General features: G+C 49.6%; 1 protein-coding gene across 3 annotated transcripts in view; it reads right to left on the bottom strand.

Annotated features, from left to right (window-relative positions):
• TMEM266 (transmembrane protein 266) overlaps positions 1 to 18,267 on the bottom strand; it is a 112,631-nt gene that overhangs the window by 49,152 nt on the left and 45,212 nt on the right. For all 3 annotated transcript variants that reach the window (XM_059371760.1, XM_059371761.1, XM_059371759.1), the window contains one exon: positions 15,086 to 15,274. In XM_059371760.1, coding sequence (XP_059227743.1) covers positions 15,086 to 15,274 — 189 coding nt within the window. The remainder of the gene's footprint in view (positions 1 to 15,085; positions 15,275 to 18,267) is intronic.

Here is an 18,267-nt window from a genome sequence, read left to right as displayed (position 1 = left end):
ACGAGGCTGCTGAAGCCTCCACCTCACAACTCAAGAGGCTCAGAGAGGCCTAGAGGCTGCCGCCCACTGTTGCTACCAGCAGCTGCTGCTTTTGGATATGAATTGAATTGTAAGATCTCCTTGGCCTTAATTACTCAGCTGATTGCTCCTCACCTGTCTGCACCGCTCACCTACCCTGCCTTCTCCTTTTCCCACAGTGTGATATTCCTGCCCCCAACAGCCCAGGGGCCCTATTTTAATCCTTTCCCCTTTCACACCTCTCTCATGCCAGCCTGCAGCTGCCTCAGCACTTTCCCTCCTGCCCCGCTGTCAGCTCCTCCCAGCTCACTCATCTCCACAAGCACCTTGCCTGCCAGCTCCCAAAGAGACTCTGCTCTACTTCCACATCCTCTCAGAAACCCAGTCCAATTATGGGTGGCCCCCCAAACTGATGTCGTTTTATTGTCATCTGAAATGGGAGGCAAGCGTGTCCTATAGTTAAAACTAAAAGGGGTAGCTGCGAAGGCCATCTGGCTGGGCCGTGTCACCCCGAGCAACTGGCAGAAGACTGTCCGCGTGGTCAGTGCAAAGACCCAGGGCATTTGTTGGTTTCTGTGCCTTGTACACCCCAGGTGAATGGATGTGCCTCTCAGAGTCTGCTCCCTCTACCACAACAACAAGGTCCCAAAGAAAGGTGAGGATGAGTGGGCGCCAGTGGGGAGCTCAGTCAGTTAAGTGTCTGCTTCCGGCTCAGCTCAGGAGCCTAGGGTTCTGGGATTGAGCCCTGCATCGGGCTCCCTGCTCAGAGGGAAGCCTGCTTCTCTCTCTCCATCTCCTTCTGTGTGCGTTCTCTCTCTAGCTCTCACTCTTTCTCAAATAAATTAAAAAAAAAAAAAAGAAAGAAAGAAAGAAAGAAGAGGATGAAACAAAACATTTGTTTCTCTACAAAGAGCAGACTCCAGTCTCAACTGACCTGCTTCCATGGGAGGGAAAAGTCATTTTACGTTGGTGCTTGAAATGCTGAAATGCTGATTTTCATTTTCTTGTTTGGGTTAGAAAAACTTCCTAACAGGCCAGGGGCTGGTTATTGGGAAGCTGTAGGAGCAAACCGGGGTGGCTGAGACTGGGGACTCGTGGCCCAGTAAACAGCAGGTGTCTGGAGTCCGCCCACAGTGGGCAATAGCCTTGCCCTGATGCCACAGCGCTCCTCGGCCTCGGGGAGCAGCCAGGCAGGGAACCAGGCACCCAGCAGGATTCGGAAACCAGGCAGGGAAGTCAAAGGAATGCCAGGTACCCGCCGGGTGCTAGGGAGGTACTGTGATCGGGCAGCAACCCTGGGGCAGTTTACATCTCAGTGGAGGAGGGAGTCCAACAGTAAACACAACACATTTGCAGATTATGTGGTGGGTACTACAGTTGGGAGGTACTGGAGGCGGGGATGGGCACCGAGGGTGATCTTTTAAATAAGGCAGTCAGGGAAGACCGCTCTGAGAAACTGACATTTGAGAAAGAGCTGGAGGGAGTGCGGCCTGGCCCATCTGGGGTGTGGTAGGATGTACACTACAAAGCAACTATTGATGGCAAAACTCTGCTCAGGCCTGAAGAGCTTCCAACAGAATAAACAGGAGAGGAACAGTAGCCAGGAGCTGGGCTGGGAGAAGACAGGGCTTTCCCCTTCATTGCTGAGTGCAGTTTGCCAAAGCCCACCAAGGGCAGACGCTGCAGGCATTCCTATGGCCCAGGGCATAACAGGCACAGTTCCCAGAGAACCCCAAGGCAGCATCAGAATGGAGCCTGTGACCACTGCGCTGGTCCTGCTCTTCCATCTGCGCCAACCCGACTGTCCCTCATGCCTGCCCCAACTTTGCTTTCAACTACCAGCACTCAACCAGGCCCACCACGGAGGAACCTCAGGCAGCCCCCATTCTGCACAAGGTCAAGCAGTTCTATTTGCATCACGGTAGATGTGGACCCCAAGACCCCACAGCAACACACACGGGGGTGGACTGAACTGAAGCAGGTGGAGGGACAGAGCAACTGACGAGGAGCTGGGCCTGGAAATCTGCAGTCTGCACTGCGGTTAGTGGTTCTCCAAGCTGGCTGCATCCTAGGACCACCCAGAGAGCTTTCAAAAGTTCCAGGACCCAGGTCACACACCAGACCATTTCTACCACAACCTCTAGGGTAGGACCCAGGCCTCAGTATTTTTTGATCTTCTTGGGTGATTCCAGTGCATGGCCGAGATTAAGAACCAATGTTGGAGGTCCTTGAAGCCGAGTGGTCTCCACGGACCAGCAGCATCAGCACATCTGGGACCTGGTTGGAAATGCAGAATCATGGGCCTGCTCCGTGCCCACTGAGTAAGAGTTCGCATTTCAGTGTGATGGCGATGGGGGGAACTGCTTTGGGAGAGGTGAGGTATTTCGGAGGACAGATGGAGCATGACAAAGGGAGTCTGGGAGCAAGAGCTACAAGCCAGTGAATGCAAGTGGGTGCCAGCTCAGCCTGTGACCCCCCCCCCCCAACCCCGGCTCAGGGACACTCACCGAGACTGAGTGTGTACCTTTGTGGAGGTGTTGAGGGCCTCCTTAGCCAGAGATACGAGGCTGAAGTCAGAATCCAAATAGGCTCTTGGCTTCTAGCTCCTTGAAGAGCAGGACCCTGGACCCCAAGGCTCAAGGACAGAGGTTGGGCTGAAGCTGTACTTTCTGGCTGAGGGGCTGTTTGGAAATCCCAAACTGCTAATAAAATTCCTGTGAAATTCAAATGACTCAGACATTCCTAAGAGACTGTGTTTTAACAGAAAAAATAGAATCTGTCCAGTTTCAAAATATCCCCGAGTGGTTAAATAATGAGTCAAGGAGCTTAATGGGCCAGAAGGGAAATCAGCATTGACTTGTTAATTAGAGAAGATACTTCTTTCAGCATCCAGCCCAATCAGGGCCCTGGAGCTGGGCCTCAGGGTGGTGTTATCCCTGCAATTGCCACCAGAGGGCAGGCGTTTCTCAATTTCAGGGCTTACTGCAGCGACAGCAAGGGGCCAGCTCCAAGAGGCAGGCTTGGGCTGCCAAAGTCTGTAAATATCGGCAGCCAGATGGCATCTCCTGGCAGGTAGGCAGGTGTTCTACTGTGAGGTTCTACTAGTTCCTGAGGCCTCCGAGAAATCCTGGGGTGGGAGCGGGGATGCTGGGTACCTTTACTTCTGCTTTATATTCTGAGGTGTTTTGATAAATATTTGAAAGAATAACTTCTAGAAAGTTAGGACGAACTTTGGCAAATTTCCGTCCTATCTTCCATGTGAGGTAAGGCCACGGAAGTGGCTCGGAAGCAAGCAGTTCCAGGTCACTGCACCATCAGGCCGCATTCCCAACGCTGGAACTCACACAGCCCCTTTATGACAGGCAAGGCAGAAGCTGCAGTGCCAGAAGAGGAGGCTGTTTGCTCCTGTGGCCTCTCCCGCCCCCATAATCCACTGACCAGTCGGGCCACCATGCCTGCCTGCCATGCTGGCGTGGCTGGGAATGTGCATGATAGGGGAAGGGGGTGGGGCGAGAGTGTGGGTAATGGGGGGCCCTTCAAGTGGTGGGAAAAGGTGCTCCCAGGCAGTGGAGAGTCACGGTGTCCTGGGAGAAGGCAGCAGACGACAAAAAAGCTCATTTCCCTGCAGGCAGCCAGACCAGATGGACCTGCCAGTCCTACTTGGTGATTTTTCATCCATCAAGTGCCCTAGAAAAGTAACTGGGAGAGGGGTGGAGGGAGTCAGAAGCCTGTTTGGTAGCAAGAGTGGAATGAAGTCCCAAGGACTAGGATTTCCTCCCTGCCGCTAACGCGGACCTCAGAAGGCACTGCTAGACCAGAGCCTCAAAACCCTGCTGGGTCGCAGAGCTCTCTAATGGGATGAAAACTGTGGCCCTGTGCCTGAAAAATGCAGAAAACCACAACACTGGGCATCGCATTCTAAGGGGTAATGGACCTTTTGAGTCTCACTGAGGGACTGTCGAAGGACATGTGAGCTCCAGGTTCAAACTCCAGGACTGGGCAGTCTGAGACCCCTTCTAGCCCCAGAGGGCTCCAGTTCTGTGATGCCTAACACCTGTGGCTTGGATCCTGCCGCCCCTGTGGTGTCAAGGGTCAACACAACAGCCCAGGGCCCCACCTGACTTTACTGCACTTGTTCCTGGTGATTAAAACACTGTCAGAGAGAGCCATGAGGCGAACTTTAATCCAACTTCTGGCGTTGACCTAGGCTTTATTTTTTATTGACTTAACAATACAATACAGCATTTACTATGAAACAGGATTTTTCTGGGCACTTTACAAATGTTAACTCATCTAGTTGTTTTAGAAGACAATTCCTTCCATTTTTTTCTCTGTTAATGGATGGTGGGGAAAGCCAGACTTTTCCATCAGTTAGGTTTGGGTGGTGACTGGAGTCTCCAAGTCACACTCCTGCAACAGACTGAACTCTGAGTGTAATCTTTGAGTCTTAATTTCCTCATCTCCAAAAGAGGGGTATTATTTACCTTTGCAGGGTTGTTGTGCTAAAATATTGAAAATAGCATATGTAAAGCACATAACATAGTGCTTAGTTCATGCCTACTATGCACATCTACTGTGATGATGATTTAGGTATGTGGGCGTTAGAAAAGGGATTAATTATCTAAGCAAGGGAAGTCTCAATGTTCATTCCATTCCAGGCAGAATTATTATGTGCCCCCTAAGTGCCAGGCACTGCATTATGTGGTGAGCATAAGACAGTGGGCAGGGTCTTCATCCTCACGGAGACTGAAGATTTGTAAAGGAATTCTGACTGGGCCCTGGCCTTAGGCCACTCCGAAAAGCAAAATAAAGGGAGGAATAAAAAAGCAGGAGAGGGAAATGAGCTCACATGCACAGACTTCTCCAAAGAGGCTAATATCCACTCGGGAGAACCATCAACCCAATGCCCACAGGGACACCCTTTTGCTAAATATCTGAAAGGGTCACTGGGGCTTCTTTCTCTCCCAGGGAGAACCAGAACAACAGGAAAAGCGTTGTCAGGCATCTTCTTTGTTCCTGCATCCAATTCCAGGAGGCAAGCCACTGCAGTGCTCTCAGACCCAGAAAGATGAGCACATAAATCTACATCATGTAACAGGAACTCCAGCTTGGAGGTGAGAGATGACTCCCCCAGCCATTTGGGGAACTAAAGAAATTGGTTTCCATACTGGCAGCTTCAGAGCTAAAGGTTAGCCTCACTGCCTTGGGGAAGAGAGCAGGAGGAAGGCTGTGTGCAGTGGGGGTCAGGAAGTCTGACATTTGCTTGTCCCAGAATTTCAGGTTTCTTGCATCCTGGGAAATGCCTACTCTGGGAAAGACAGCAGAGTGTGGCGGTACCAGCTAGGGTCTGGGAGCTAGGAGCTGTCACCCACCTTGGTGAGGCACAAAACCCCTCTCTGGGGACACAAAGGCAGACACACACCACAGACTGGCTGCTCCTACTTGGGGTGGGGGGTACCCAGGGCATTGTCTATGCAGGTCTGAAGGGCCACACCTGATTTGTAAGGGAGGGGGTGCTGCTGGACAGTGGCTCTAAGGCTCCCTCCCACCTCAGGAGTCCTCAGTTTGCAGAACTGGCCACAAGTCTGAAAATCTCCCTTGCCAAGTTTGGCAGCAGGGACACATGACTTAGGCCAGCTTCTTAACCTACTGTTTTCCACTTCTTTGTCCATCTCTCTGGTTCTGAGTTGTGTTCTGGCAAATCCTGAGGCAGCCACACTCTTTCTATTGGGAAAAGTGTGGGTTCCAGGTGCCTCCAAAGGTGACCGAGGACCCCCAAACACCAAAAATTCAGCCCACTTAGAGCGGGGGACTTGTCCGTGGGGTTACATTTTCCTCCGCCATTCCAGGCAACACTCACGCACCCGGCGAAGGCGGTCAGAGGTTCTCTGCCGCCACCTAGTGCTAGTCTGTGGTCGTACACCCTGCACCTGCGCGTCAGAGTGGACAGGTGATTTATATTGCAGAGAAAGAATCAATCCGTGAATTTATCGTCCTCTTAATCGAAGAAAAATCTTTGAGATTTTTGGACTACAGAGAAGAAGATAACCTGTGTTTACCAGGAAATTTCTTTAATCTTAATTAAACCTATATTGCCCGTTTGGGGCATCAAGAAGCCCCCAGCAAATCTTAGCCTCTGAAAATACAGAGTCACTGGGACTGCTTGGGGCCGAGTTGGTACGGCCGAGGAAAGAGGGGCATTTTATTATAGACAAATCTTGCTGACATCAAGAAGATGGATTAATGAAGCTCCTTCTGAACCTTTTCTCCTTGGGGGGAAAATGCAAAAGATGTTGCCTGCCAAGTGAAGATATAGAGCTTTTAGGCTGCACTTGCAAGGGCATGGCTGGGATGCACTTGTCTTTTAACCCTGAACCCCAAAAGGCTTTCCCTCCCTCTTCTTTTTAAAAAAATATTTTATTTATTTATTTGAGAGAGAGAGAGAGAGAGCGAGCGAGCGCACAACTTGGGGGAAAGGACAAAGGGAGAAGGAGATGCAGGATTCAATCCCAGGACTCTGTGATCATGACCTGAGCCGAAGGCAAAACCAACTGAGCCACCCTGGTGTACCAGGCTTTTCCTTCTTCTAGGTGAAGTTGTTTTTTTGGGGGATTTTTTTTTTTTTTTTTGCTTTATATTTAGTTTTTTTTAATTAATTTTTTTTTCAGCCTAACAGTGTAACTGTTTTTGCACCACACCCAGTGCTCTATGCAATCCGTGCCCTCTCTAATACCCACCACCTGGTACCCCAACCTCCCACCCCCCCGCCCCTTTAAAACCCTCAGATTGTTTTTCAGAGTCCATAGTCTCTCATGGTTCACCTCCCCTTCCAATTTCCCTCAACTCCCTTCTCCTCTCCATCTCCCCTTCTCCTCCATGCTATTTGTTATGCTCCACAAATAAGTGAAACCATATGATAATTGACTCTCTCTGCTTGACTTATTTCACTCAGCATAATCTCTTCCAGTCCCGCCCATGTTGATACAAAAGTTGGGTATTCATCCTTTCTGATGGAGGCATAATACTCCATAGTGTATATGAACCACATCTTCCTTATCCATTCGTCCATTGAAGGGCATCTTGGTTCTTTCCACAGTTTGGCGACTGTGGCCATTGCTGCTATAAACATTGGGGTACAGATGGCCCTTCTTTTCACTACATCTGTATTTTTGGGGTAAATACCCAGGAGTGCAATTACAGGGTCATAGGGAAGCTCTATTTTATATTTCTTGGGGAATCTCCACACTGTTCTCCAAAGTGGCTGCACCAACTTGCATTCCCACCAACAGTGTAGGAGGGTTCCCCTTTTTCCACATCCTCTCCAACACATGTTGTTGCCTGTCTTGTTAATTTTGGCCATTCTAACTGGTGTAAGGTGGTATCTCAATGTGGTTTTAATTTGAATCTCCCTGATGGCTAGTGATGATGAACATTTTTTCATGTGTTGAAGTTGGTATGTTTTGAGGTAAATCTGACTTAGTTTTTCTGGGATGACTTTGTGGAGGGATGTGAAATTAGCAGGGATGCTCAGAGGTGGGCCAGCCATGGACCACAGCCTTGCATTCTGGGGCATGAGAAACCTGTTCCCTCCCTGTGGCTCATCCTTGACCCCACCGAAGTCTGGGAACCAGCCCCAATTTTCCCCAAACAGAGCTGGCTTCCCCTTCTGTTCATCCTTAACACAGTCCTATCCATCCACTCATTCACTCATTCATCCAAATCATTCCTTCTTTCCATCAACACCCTCTCTGTTTCAGGCTCAAAGGATCTGATCCTTGCCCTGAGGGGAACACATGGTCCAGTACTGGAAGCAGACTGGTGAGCAGGCCAGTAGAGCCCAGTGTCATGCCTGCTGAGACAAAGGGAGACAACGGGCTAGGGGTATACAGAAGTGAGGCCCTGCCATGGGTGGGGTGGGGGCACAGAAGTCTTCTTGGAGGAGACAGTCCTTGAGCTAGACGGTGTAGGGAGAAAGGACAGTATTTGGGGCTTTGGTTTAGTACGTTCCTCCCCTTCCACCTTCTTTGCCTCCAGCCTTTGTTTGCTGGTATATCTAAAATTAGTTTAGTCCTTATTTAAAGATGTTGCTATATTGGACCTATCTTCTTCTTCTTTTTTTTTTTCCCTCCCAGCCTGACATCTAAAAAGCCATTCCTGTGCTCCTGTTATGCCTTCTTCCTCTGACTGTGAAGTTCTAACAGAAATGTGACATTGGCATCATCTTTAATAACATCCTTCCTGTCTACCCATCCTCCTCCAAGCTTCTGTTTTCTGGGGGTCTAGCCTTGAACTCTCAGGTTCAACCTTTTAGAACACTAAAATAGAAATAATTACAAGGGGCTGAATATCTTTCATTTTTTCCTTTATTTTTAGATTTTTGACAAAGACTATCCCACCACATCTCATGACCCTCTCTGTATCCTCTTTCCACCAAAAATATGGGGAGCACTGTTTCTTTCTGTGGCCACAGAGTCTCCTCTGTAAAAGGGGAGGTGAATGACTCTTGTCTTATACTGCCTTCCTCGACACATTCGATCACCATCATCTCTCTGGGGTGGAGACCCTGGGCTTCTCTGAATTTCCTTTTGTGGCCTCTTGTCTAGCCCAGACTCTGCAATCCAACCAGGCCTCCAATGCCATGTAGCTGGTTAGGAGAAGGTAGAACTTCCACTCTGTGCCATGAGTTAGCCTCCTGCAAACCTAGTTTCCCACATCTAAAAGCGGACAGTTGGTTCACTGAGAAGAGCTCTGTGCCTCACTTCCCCACCCTGAATGGGGGGATGTCCAATGGCAAAGAACAAGAACTAGGCAGAAGGGATTTGGTTACAAGGAAACAAAGCATTGTCAACCGGGATGACAAACACAAGTGAAACTGCAGAGAATCAAGTTGACAAAGTTACAGAAGAAACAGTTTTAAGAAGGCAGACAATGGTCCTAGACCTTTCCCAAATGATGACAAGAAAAGCTGAAGAAAAGATTTAATTCAGCTATGAATGGAGACTTGGTGCTCTTGAAGACTGTAGTACGTTGTAGGTGATTCTCCAATATTCATTCCACTCCTGCCCCATCGGTAACAGCAATGTGTTTTGGCAAATGATAGCGTTCAAGTGATGGGTCCCATATCCCTTGTGACCCAATTCTAGCCAATGAGACATGAAGAGAGAGCAGGTAAATGTTTCTGGGAAAGTTCTCTGTTCCTCTTAAGACAGCATAGTGCGCAGTCATTCTCTCTTACCAGACATGAATGAGGAATGTAGGCAGCTCTCTCACAAACTGAAGGAAGCCTTAGTGTGAGGTTGAAGCCAGTACTGCTGGCAGCAGAACAGAGAGATGGAAGGACTGTGGTCCTTACTGATGCTGTTTAGCCTCTGGACCAACCCAGATGCTGCCTGACTCTGTGCTCCATATTACATGGGCTAATCAAAGTCTGACTGAGTCTGAGATGGGCTTTCTGTTGTACGCAGTTCAAAGTAGCTGGCCTATGGTCACCAATCCTTTGTGAGAAGGGTGGTATAAGGAAGAGGTATTAAGACAATAGGAATTTACAGGACGTGGAGATGGCAGAACATGAGAGGTGAGAGCAAAGGAACTGGCCTGGTCTCTCAGGTTACTACTGGTGTAGTACAGCATTGTGACCAGGTTGGGTGGGGCTCAGACACCTTCTCTGTTCCCCCCTTCCCATCTCTTGACCGTTCGTCTGTGGACATACTTGCGGGTTTGTGCTGTGTCACTATTGAAGGAAGAGGCACCCAGCTGGCAGCGTGGGGGGGAAGAGGCAGGGAGAGAAAGGATGATCACCACAGGGGCAAGGTGTGCCAGCCTCCCTGTGGATTAGATTGGACAGCTGCTGCTAGAGGGGTGAAGGTCAGCAGCAAACAGGACCAGAGCTGTGGCTGTAAGCAGAGCCAATTCTGGGTTCACAGATAGTATAGGGTGGGCTGGGGCTGGTGGGGGGAGGCTGTTCTTCCCCACCTGGCGTGGAGCCCACACTGCATGGGTACCTGTGGTTCTGGGGTTTCTGAAGCTCCTGAACTGACAAACATTGCCACAATAGGCATTGCTGGTGGCAGTGGGTTCAAGGGCTGTGGACATGGATGAGAAGGAGCCAGAGCAGGCGAGGAGGAAGGACACAAACTCCAGTGTGACCACAGCTGACTGACTAGCTTTACAGAGTTGTGGTCGCTCCTGTCAAGGTGGCAAGGTAGCTCAGAGTCATTCGAAATGAGCCAAGATACACATGTGATTCATTTTGGCAGGAACGGGTCAGGAGGCCAGGCAGCTAGGTATAGATCCACTGATGGGAGCTACAGAAAATGCATTTTGGGAAAAGACCGCTCAGGTTCAGATTTGGGTTTAAGGTGGCCAGAAGTCCTGGAGTGGCAGGTTGTGGCTCCCCAGGCTGCACTTGGGTGCTGTTACTGAGACGGCTCTTTTTAGCAATGAAGTGTATGGAGACAAGAACTCTCCTGTCAAATACGCAGACGACTCAGGAGAAGAATAGACTATTCCACGGATACTTGTTAGGATTCTGAGGTGTGTTTGGAATCCCGGTGAAGATGTCCAGGAAGTGGTTGGATATGAGCCGGTAGACTGAGAGAGAAATCTGCACTAGAGACATGGCTTTCAAAGTGCAAGCTGAAAAATATTCAGTTATGGGACTGGATGAAAGTAGAGAGAAAATGACCAAAGACAGAAAATGAAGAGCCCCAACCCTGAGGGACCAAGCAGAGAAAGAATAAGTTTTAAAAGGCTTAGAAGGGCCAGAGGGGCGGGAAGAAATCAGGAGAGTGTGGTAGAGCAGCAGACCCAGGGAGGCTGGGTTTGAAGAGGGAGGAAGTGGCTGCTCGTTTCCAGTCCTGGCCAGAGGATAACCTAAGGGCCCCAGCAACACGGGACAGTCCACTACGCAGATGGGGCTCAAGCTGGACTGCGCAGGCTGAGGAATGACTGGGAGGAAAAGGGACGTGGCCAGTGTAGATGAGGCTTTCAGGAAGTTTGGCCACGAAGAGGAGAGAGAGGGTGGCAGCTAAAGGGGACATGGAGTCAAGGGAGAATGTGAGACCAGAGTGCGTGGTGAATCAGGGTGAGAATGTAACTGATGGAAACACATACAGAAGGTGGGAGGGGAAGGGGATCAGAGGTCCGAGACGAGGGGGGCCCTTGAAGGAGCAGGGGGCCTGAGGGATGGGGTGCAGGCCCACTGGAACAATTTCTGTTTCCTGAAGAAGGAACAGAGGAGGTCATCTGCTGAAGGCAGGCGGGGGCAATCTGAGATGAGCACCTGGGACCAGGAGTGCCTGCCAGCCAGGACCACAGGGGGACATGGTCAGGCAGAACCGAGAGGCAAGTTGAGAGTAGAGACGTTGAGTCTTGGGGATGTGCTATTATGGGTCGAATATCTGTACCCCCCTCCCCCCATGTTATATTGAAGCCTTAACCTCTTGTGTGATAGTATTTGAAGGTGGGCCTCTGGGAGGTGATCAGGTTTACATGAGGCCAGGGAGGAGCCTGCAGGGTGGAAACACTGGGGTGGGTATGTGTTGTAGGGAGCGCTGTGTGTTGTGGAAGACTGATGAATCACAGACCTGTACCCGCGAAACCAATAATATATGACATGTTAGTAATAAAGAAATAAAATACAATAAAAAAAGAAGAGGTGGAGTCCAGAGCTCGCATTCTCCCTCTACCCACATGTAATGTGTTAAGGCCATGTGAGGACAGAGCAAGAAGGCGGCCATCTATAAGCGGAAGCGTCCCTGCCAACCACAACTCTGCTGGCACCTTTATCATGGACTTCTGTCTCCTAGAACTGTGAGAAGATAACATTTCTGATGTTTAAGGCACCAGTCTTTTGTTGTGGCAGCCTGAGCTGACAAAGGTGCCAATCTGCACAGATGGCTGGTTCTCCTCCCCGAGCCCTCCGCAGCCTGGGTGTGGAAGCGCAGAGAGCAGAGTGGAGAGCTGCGGTCTGGGCTGCGCTAAGCAGGCACATGAGAAGGACTACAGGCTCTTAGGAAAGGCAGGGAGCTTGGTGGGGACGGGTTCTTCCCCATGGCTGGGGGCTTACCCACATCACAGCGACTGCTGCTTCACATGGCTTTCATGGGCAAAAGATATCTGATGCCTCAGTGGTGTCACGTGGGCAAGCCATGTTAACCACAGTCACAGCTGTGATGTTGTAAAGGGTCAGGTGACAAACAGAAGCTCAGTGGTACTACTCTGGCTCAGGAGCCAGGAGATCAGGCTCTGTTTCAGAGTCTGCTGCTGTGTGACCGTGGGCAAGTTCCTTGTACTCTCTGGACTCTAGAATATTAGAATACTTAGCATAGATGTTTCCTATAGGTCTTTTCCAGCTCTAACGTTTTCGGATTCTGGGTATTGTAAAAGCATTGAGACATCATTGAGTTCAAAACTCAATAGCAGGGCAGTGGGGTCCCTAAACATATTCTTGCTGGGATCCCTGAGGTCTCCTCTTCCTACAGACAACATTGATGTCTCTATATCACACTTCCTCTGGCAGTTTTAAAAAAGACATAACAAGCCCAGAATGGGAGTCACCCATGCTAAGCCCCACATCAGTAATCTGAGATTTTAACACTTAACGTAATTGTAGCTTCAGCCTCTCCCAGGAATATAATCTTTAAGCAGTCCCCCTGGAATTCCCTGGTCAGCACCAGTGAGGTCATCTTGCTTACAGACCCTGCCATCCCGCATGGAAGGAGGCCTTGCCCGAACAAACCACTCTTTCCTGGAATAACTCTCCTGCGCTGCCTCCTGTCTGGCAAAGTCTTTCGTGTCGTTCAGCTCCTCAGACCTCCTTTCTATCTGCTAGATGGCATGGCACCTGATTCATGAATAACTGAATAAAAGCCAGTTAGATCTTCAAATTTACTCAACCAAATTTTGTTTGTTAACAGCAAGAAGAGGTATTTTTGAAGACTTATGTCACACCTTTTGGAAGGTTGACCCAAACAGTAGGTAGTGTTGTTTTGCAGTGTTTCAGAAAAGGCCAGCTTGGATTTTCTGGGAAACCCCAGGAAATGCAGCAAGAGCCAAGAAGCCTTGTGAAGACAGGCCTGGCCCCTCCACAGTGTGCTTTTGTTTCACTTCCTCTTCTCCTGGCTTCTGCCCCATGCCTGCTCTTCCTTCCTCCAGGAAGCCCTCTGAAAGCCAGGGCAATTCCTCATCCAAGAGCTCGAGCAACCTGCAAATCCCTTCCCCGGCTGCTTCCTATTGACCCAACAGGAGCAGCTTTCTGGGCACACCTGGAGGCTCAAATCAAATCAAGAGCCTCTCCGCCCGCCCGGCGCACTTCATTTGTACTCTCCCTAATCAAAAGAAACCTCGCAGGGGTCTAATTCAGGAGCACCGGGAATGACAAAGCAGGCCTCCCTTCGCCCCTCCTGGGGCAGGGAGGGAGCGGGCCAGCGAGTACTTGAGCCCGGAGGCTGCCCATGGGCACACTACCTCAAGCCAGAACCCTTAGAGGTCTTCCTGCCCCACGTTTCTCTCCACACCTTCTGACCACAGACCTGAAAAGGGCCTTGCTAACACTGGCTCGGGCTGAGCGCAAAACGGGTCCTTGGGAAAGATGGGGGATTTGTTACCGGCCGCACTACCACTTCTGACCACCAGAATGCAGTAACACAGAGACAGGGTGCTCAGGGAAGTACCCAACCTAAGTTGTGAAAATGCAAGGCTTTTTCAAAACCGATTAATTTCAAGGCTGCAGCAGCAAAGCATTAAACCAGAAACAGGGCCCGTGCAACAGCACAGGCTGCAGGACTTGACACTGGCCCTGACTTGGAGCCTCAAGGATCTGGAGATCCAGGAGCCAGCCCTGCCCTCAGACAGGTGCCGACAGTGCTCAGGGGGCCAGGCATCCCCTCACTATCTCCACCTGCTTGCCTGCCCCTTTCCCCCAATATCCTCCTGACTCAACTACGCACAATACCTAGAGAAAATTATATTTTCAGAGAAAGCCCTAAGGGTGCAGTTTTTGCAAAAGGTGTATGGTTTCACAATTATTAGGAAATTTCTCTGGGGAAATGGGAGAGCCCCTATGGGAAACAAACACAGAAAATCCAAGCTCTGCAAATTTTAACTTTAACTAAGCCCTCTCATTTGCTTCTAAAACAACCCAGCAACCCTTCATTTTTATATTCAAAGCAGCCTGCATGTTCCACACTATGGACAGGTACCTGAGCAAGAAGAGTGGCCCAGAAGTAGCTCCAAAGGTCCTAGCCAATGTTTATAATTCTCTAAGAGCAACAGGATGGGGCTGAGAAAAGTCTGACCTGCTGGGAGACCCTAGTACCTGTTCCCATCTTTCAGGTTCCGCTACATAAAAGGGGAGCATTGAACTGGTGTGTCTCCCTGCCTCATTCAGCTCTAACACCCATTCACCTTCAGAAGGTTTGTAAGACAGACCAGGCTAATGAGAAACTCACTGGGGAACAAAGGCATCCAACCTGCTTGACAAGCTAAGTAGGAGTCGGTAGCGGCCACTCGTCTGAATCAAGGACTAGCATATCCTACATGTCCTTGCTGAAAAGAGAGCAGCTAATGTCTGCATAGTTCCCAGCTAAATGCTGCTAAATTCCCTTACACACTCAGCATGTTACTGTGTGCAGAATGCTTTCTTCCCAGCCTCTTCCCTGGGCATAATAATAATAATAATAATAATAATAATTATGGGCATTGCGGTCCAAGTCCACCCCATATGGGATCTGTGAACTTGGGCCAGTCGCTAATCCCTATGGGTCTCCTGATTCCCAAATGTACAGCAAGGAGGTTGGATGGGCCATTAATGAGCAATTCAGTCCTAAAACAATGTTATGAATCTCTGAGTTTCAAGCAAATGTCACATAAGAGGTTGTCTAGCAGAACAGATATTTCTGTGCCCAAAGCATTTTTCTGAGGAAGCAATGTCTGAGGAGAAAACGAGCTTGGGTGGTTGATGTGAACTTCTGATCTCTAATCTCTGTGCTGCCTCATTGAGGTACCCATGGAAACTCGGGGGATTATGCAAGAGCCTTCTTAGCTACTCAAAACTCCCGGCACCTACCCTTCTCTTTGGTAATCTTCGTCCAGATTTGACAGGAGCTGTGAGCCTGCCGTGGAGAGGTCAACCGCAGCCAGGGGCAGGTCACGATAGGCAAAGTTCACCAGCTGCACGGGAGCAATGCTCTTGGTTTCTTCGTCTACTTGTTGGGAGATGATCTCAACTTCAGAAATTCCTCCTTCTATGGCAGGCCTGAGTTGGGGAGAAGAGCGATAGGGCAGTCAACCTTCAGGAGCAAAGTAATTCTTCTACTCTCCAAGGGAAGCAAGAAGAATGCATCAGAATCCATGTGCTGGGGGTGAGTGGAGGAAGCTTGAGGTCGCCAGTCCTCCACACTGGCCACCCAAGGGACTAGATTGAAGCCCCTGTCTCTTCCACCAGTTGGAGAATGGTGGAGGAAGGCTAGGAGGAATTGCTCACATCTGCAAATAGGAGCTATGGAGGTAGGATCCTTATCAAGGGGGCTATAGACCCAGATCGAAATTCTGCCCACCAGCAAAATCAGGGGTTAGACTTTTCAGACATTTTTGGTTCCTTTACTTTATATGGGAGTAATATATATTTTTTTCTTTTAAGATTTATTTATTTGAGAGAGAGAGAGAGAACACAAGCAAGGGGAGGGGCAAAGAGAGACAGAGGGGAAGCCAATTCCCTGCTGAGTGGGGAGCCCAATCTGGGGCTCCGTCTCAGGGCCCCTGAGATTGTGACCTGAGCCAAAACCCAAGAGTCAAATGCTTAACTGACTGAACCACCAAGGCGACCCGAAGTAATAAACTCTTTTTAAACTGTCTCCTGGGTTTCTCTGTAAAGGTTCTCTGAAATGTTCCTACTCTCTGTACCACAATAGAGGGAAGAGGCTTCTGTATGTGACTGGATGTCCTTCTGGTGGTTGGGGAACGGACCGGGAGAGACCGTGTGGGCCTTGGACAGTGAGGACAGAAGAGGACAGCTGTCCCTGGCTGCCACTTTCTTCCTACATGAAATGGTCCTATTACATCTCCCCTTTTAAGGCTGAGAATAGAAAATGGAGGCCACTTGATCAAACTTCCATGGAGCTGCCTGTCGCCTACATCACGGCATGCTCCCATCACTGTGGGCCCCTGTCACTGCGTGCCCTCATCACTGTGTGCCCATGTCACTGAGGGCCCACGTCACTGCTCCCAGCGGATGTGTGGCAGTCTGCCTGGCATGGAGACCACAGGGAGCCACTACTGACATCAGGAGGACTGGAGGATTACATATCCGGCAGCGTGGCAGTGTCCTGTCCAAACACCAGCAGAGACCCTGCGGAGAGATGCTGGGTAAGAGCACTTTGGTTTAACTTCCTGGGGTGCCATCTTTGGTCCCCCAACACATCCCTGACCCTCTCTTAACCTGTAGAATCTGAGGGGCTCGGTCTTATGCTTCTGGCTAAACAATGAAGGTCAGAAAGAAAAATGGCACGAGTGGAGAGGAGTAGAGATGAAATATCTGGGGGAACATCGAGAGGCCAGTTTTAAAACTGGGGTGGCAGTCAGTCTTGGTGCTGCTCTTGGGCTCTGGTGCTGACTCCGATGCTGACGTCCCTGGGGCTTTTCTGGAGCCTCAGTTTTTCCAACTGAAACACAAGGAGGTGAAACAGAGGCTTCCTAAGGGCCATTCATTTTCACCCTAGTGTCTGATGTGGAGAAGAGACATGGACCTTAGCGGAGGAACTCTGCAGTGACTAGTCCCTACACGTGGGCGGGGATCTCTAAGTTCCAGACTTTTCCTTCCCAACCATCACTGAATTCTAACCAGTCATACACAGCAGCAGTTATCGAGGAAGTTTAGAGCTGAATCTGCCTGCTGTCTCTTGCTTGAATCATCCAGATAACTGAGGAAAAAGTGGGATTTTTATCTGAATGCCACGGGTTGGCAGCCTAAACCACCTGGATTCACCAAGTAATTTCCAGCGCCCCAATTCTCTTTGGTAGGGCTTATTTAAACCTTGGCTTTTTCCTACCTGTCAAGCACAGAGAGTAGTACTCATCATTGTGTGACATTTACAAAATGCCTCAAGATCTTCAGGGAGAACAGTCATAGGATGTGAGGCTTCTGTGTTTCTCAACAATTGAAATAAAAATGTGGGTGTTTGGTAGGAAATCCTGGCTCCTCCAGGTGTTTCCAAAAAATTGATGCTGAGTTGAGTTTGTTCTCTTTTCTTCTGGGCTACTCACGGAAGCTACAGGTGGCTTACTGGACACAGAGAACTTTCTGATCCATGGGCTGTTCAGAGGGCTGGAGTGAATTTCTGAGACTAACAGGATGTGGCTTTGAGCAGCAGGGGACAGACTACTTCAGCCTTCCTGACTTTTTGCAGTTTCCCCCTTGCCAGTGGTTACAGCAGCTCAGCACCATTTCTGCTTGTGTGGTCATCTCCGTAGGAGAAAACAAGGCCTCCCTAGGTGAGAGCGAAGGTCCCACAGTTCATAGTCTGGGTGTTGAGACTAGACTCTGATCTCAGATATGAAGAACACTATGATGGACAATGTGCATTAATGTGCATTAATCCATTCTTCAGCCTCTCCTTTCAACCATGGGACCCTGCAGAGCTCCTCCCATCAGAAGGAAGACTGTGATTCTCCACCCTTGATGCTGGGCTCAGTTTTATGATTTGTTTTGGTCAAGGGGATGTTAGCAGACATGACATAGGCAGAAACATGAAAAGGAGCTTCAATTTCTCCTGTAACTCCAATATTGCCATTGGAAGGTGACCAGCCTAGCCTAAGGGAGGATGAGCAGAGCCCAGTTTTATGCAGATCAGCTGACAGCAAGCCAAGCCCCATGTCGAAGAGTGATTCCAGATCGGCAGCTATCTAGCTGGCTACCCCACACATGGAGGAATAAAAACTGACTGCTGTATTCTACACAGGTTCCAGAGCTCATTGTTACACAGCATTACTGTGGGCAAGAGATAATGGGTTCCTGCTCCATGACGACAGCAGCCAGCCCCATAGCTAGGCAGGCTGGGGCCATGCAGTGTGACAGAAAGAATGCTGTTCCCATCTTGGTATTTTTGCCAGTGAGTTGCAAAACACAAAATAAGTGTTTTGTGTTTTTGCTAGTGTTTGGTAAGAAGTGGTGGTCCACATGGCATCTCAGATTTGGGAAATGAAAGCACTTCTGCCTTCAGAGTTCTGCTCTCAAAGCCTGCTTTTAGAAAC

Source organism: Mustela nigripes, chromosome 13 (assembly GCF_022355385.1).
Source record: "Mustela nigripes isolate SB6536 chromosome 13, MUSNIG.SB6536, whole genome shotgun sequence".
Lineage (NCBI taxonomy): Eukaryota > Metazoa > Chordata > Mammalia > Carnivora > Mustelidae > Mustela > Mustela nigripes.
This window is presented reverse-complemented; position numbering and strand designations above follow the sequence as displayed.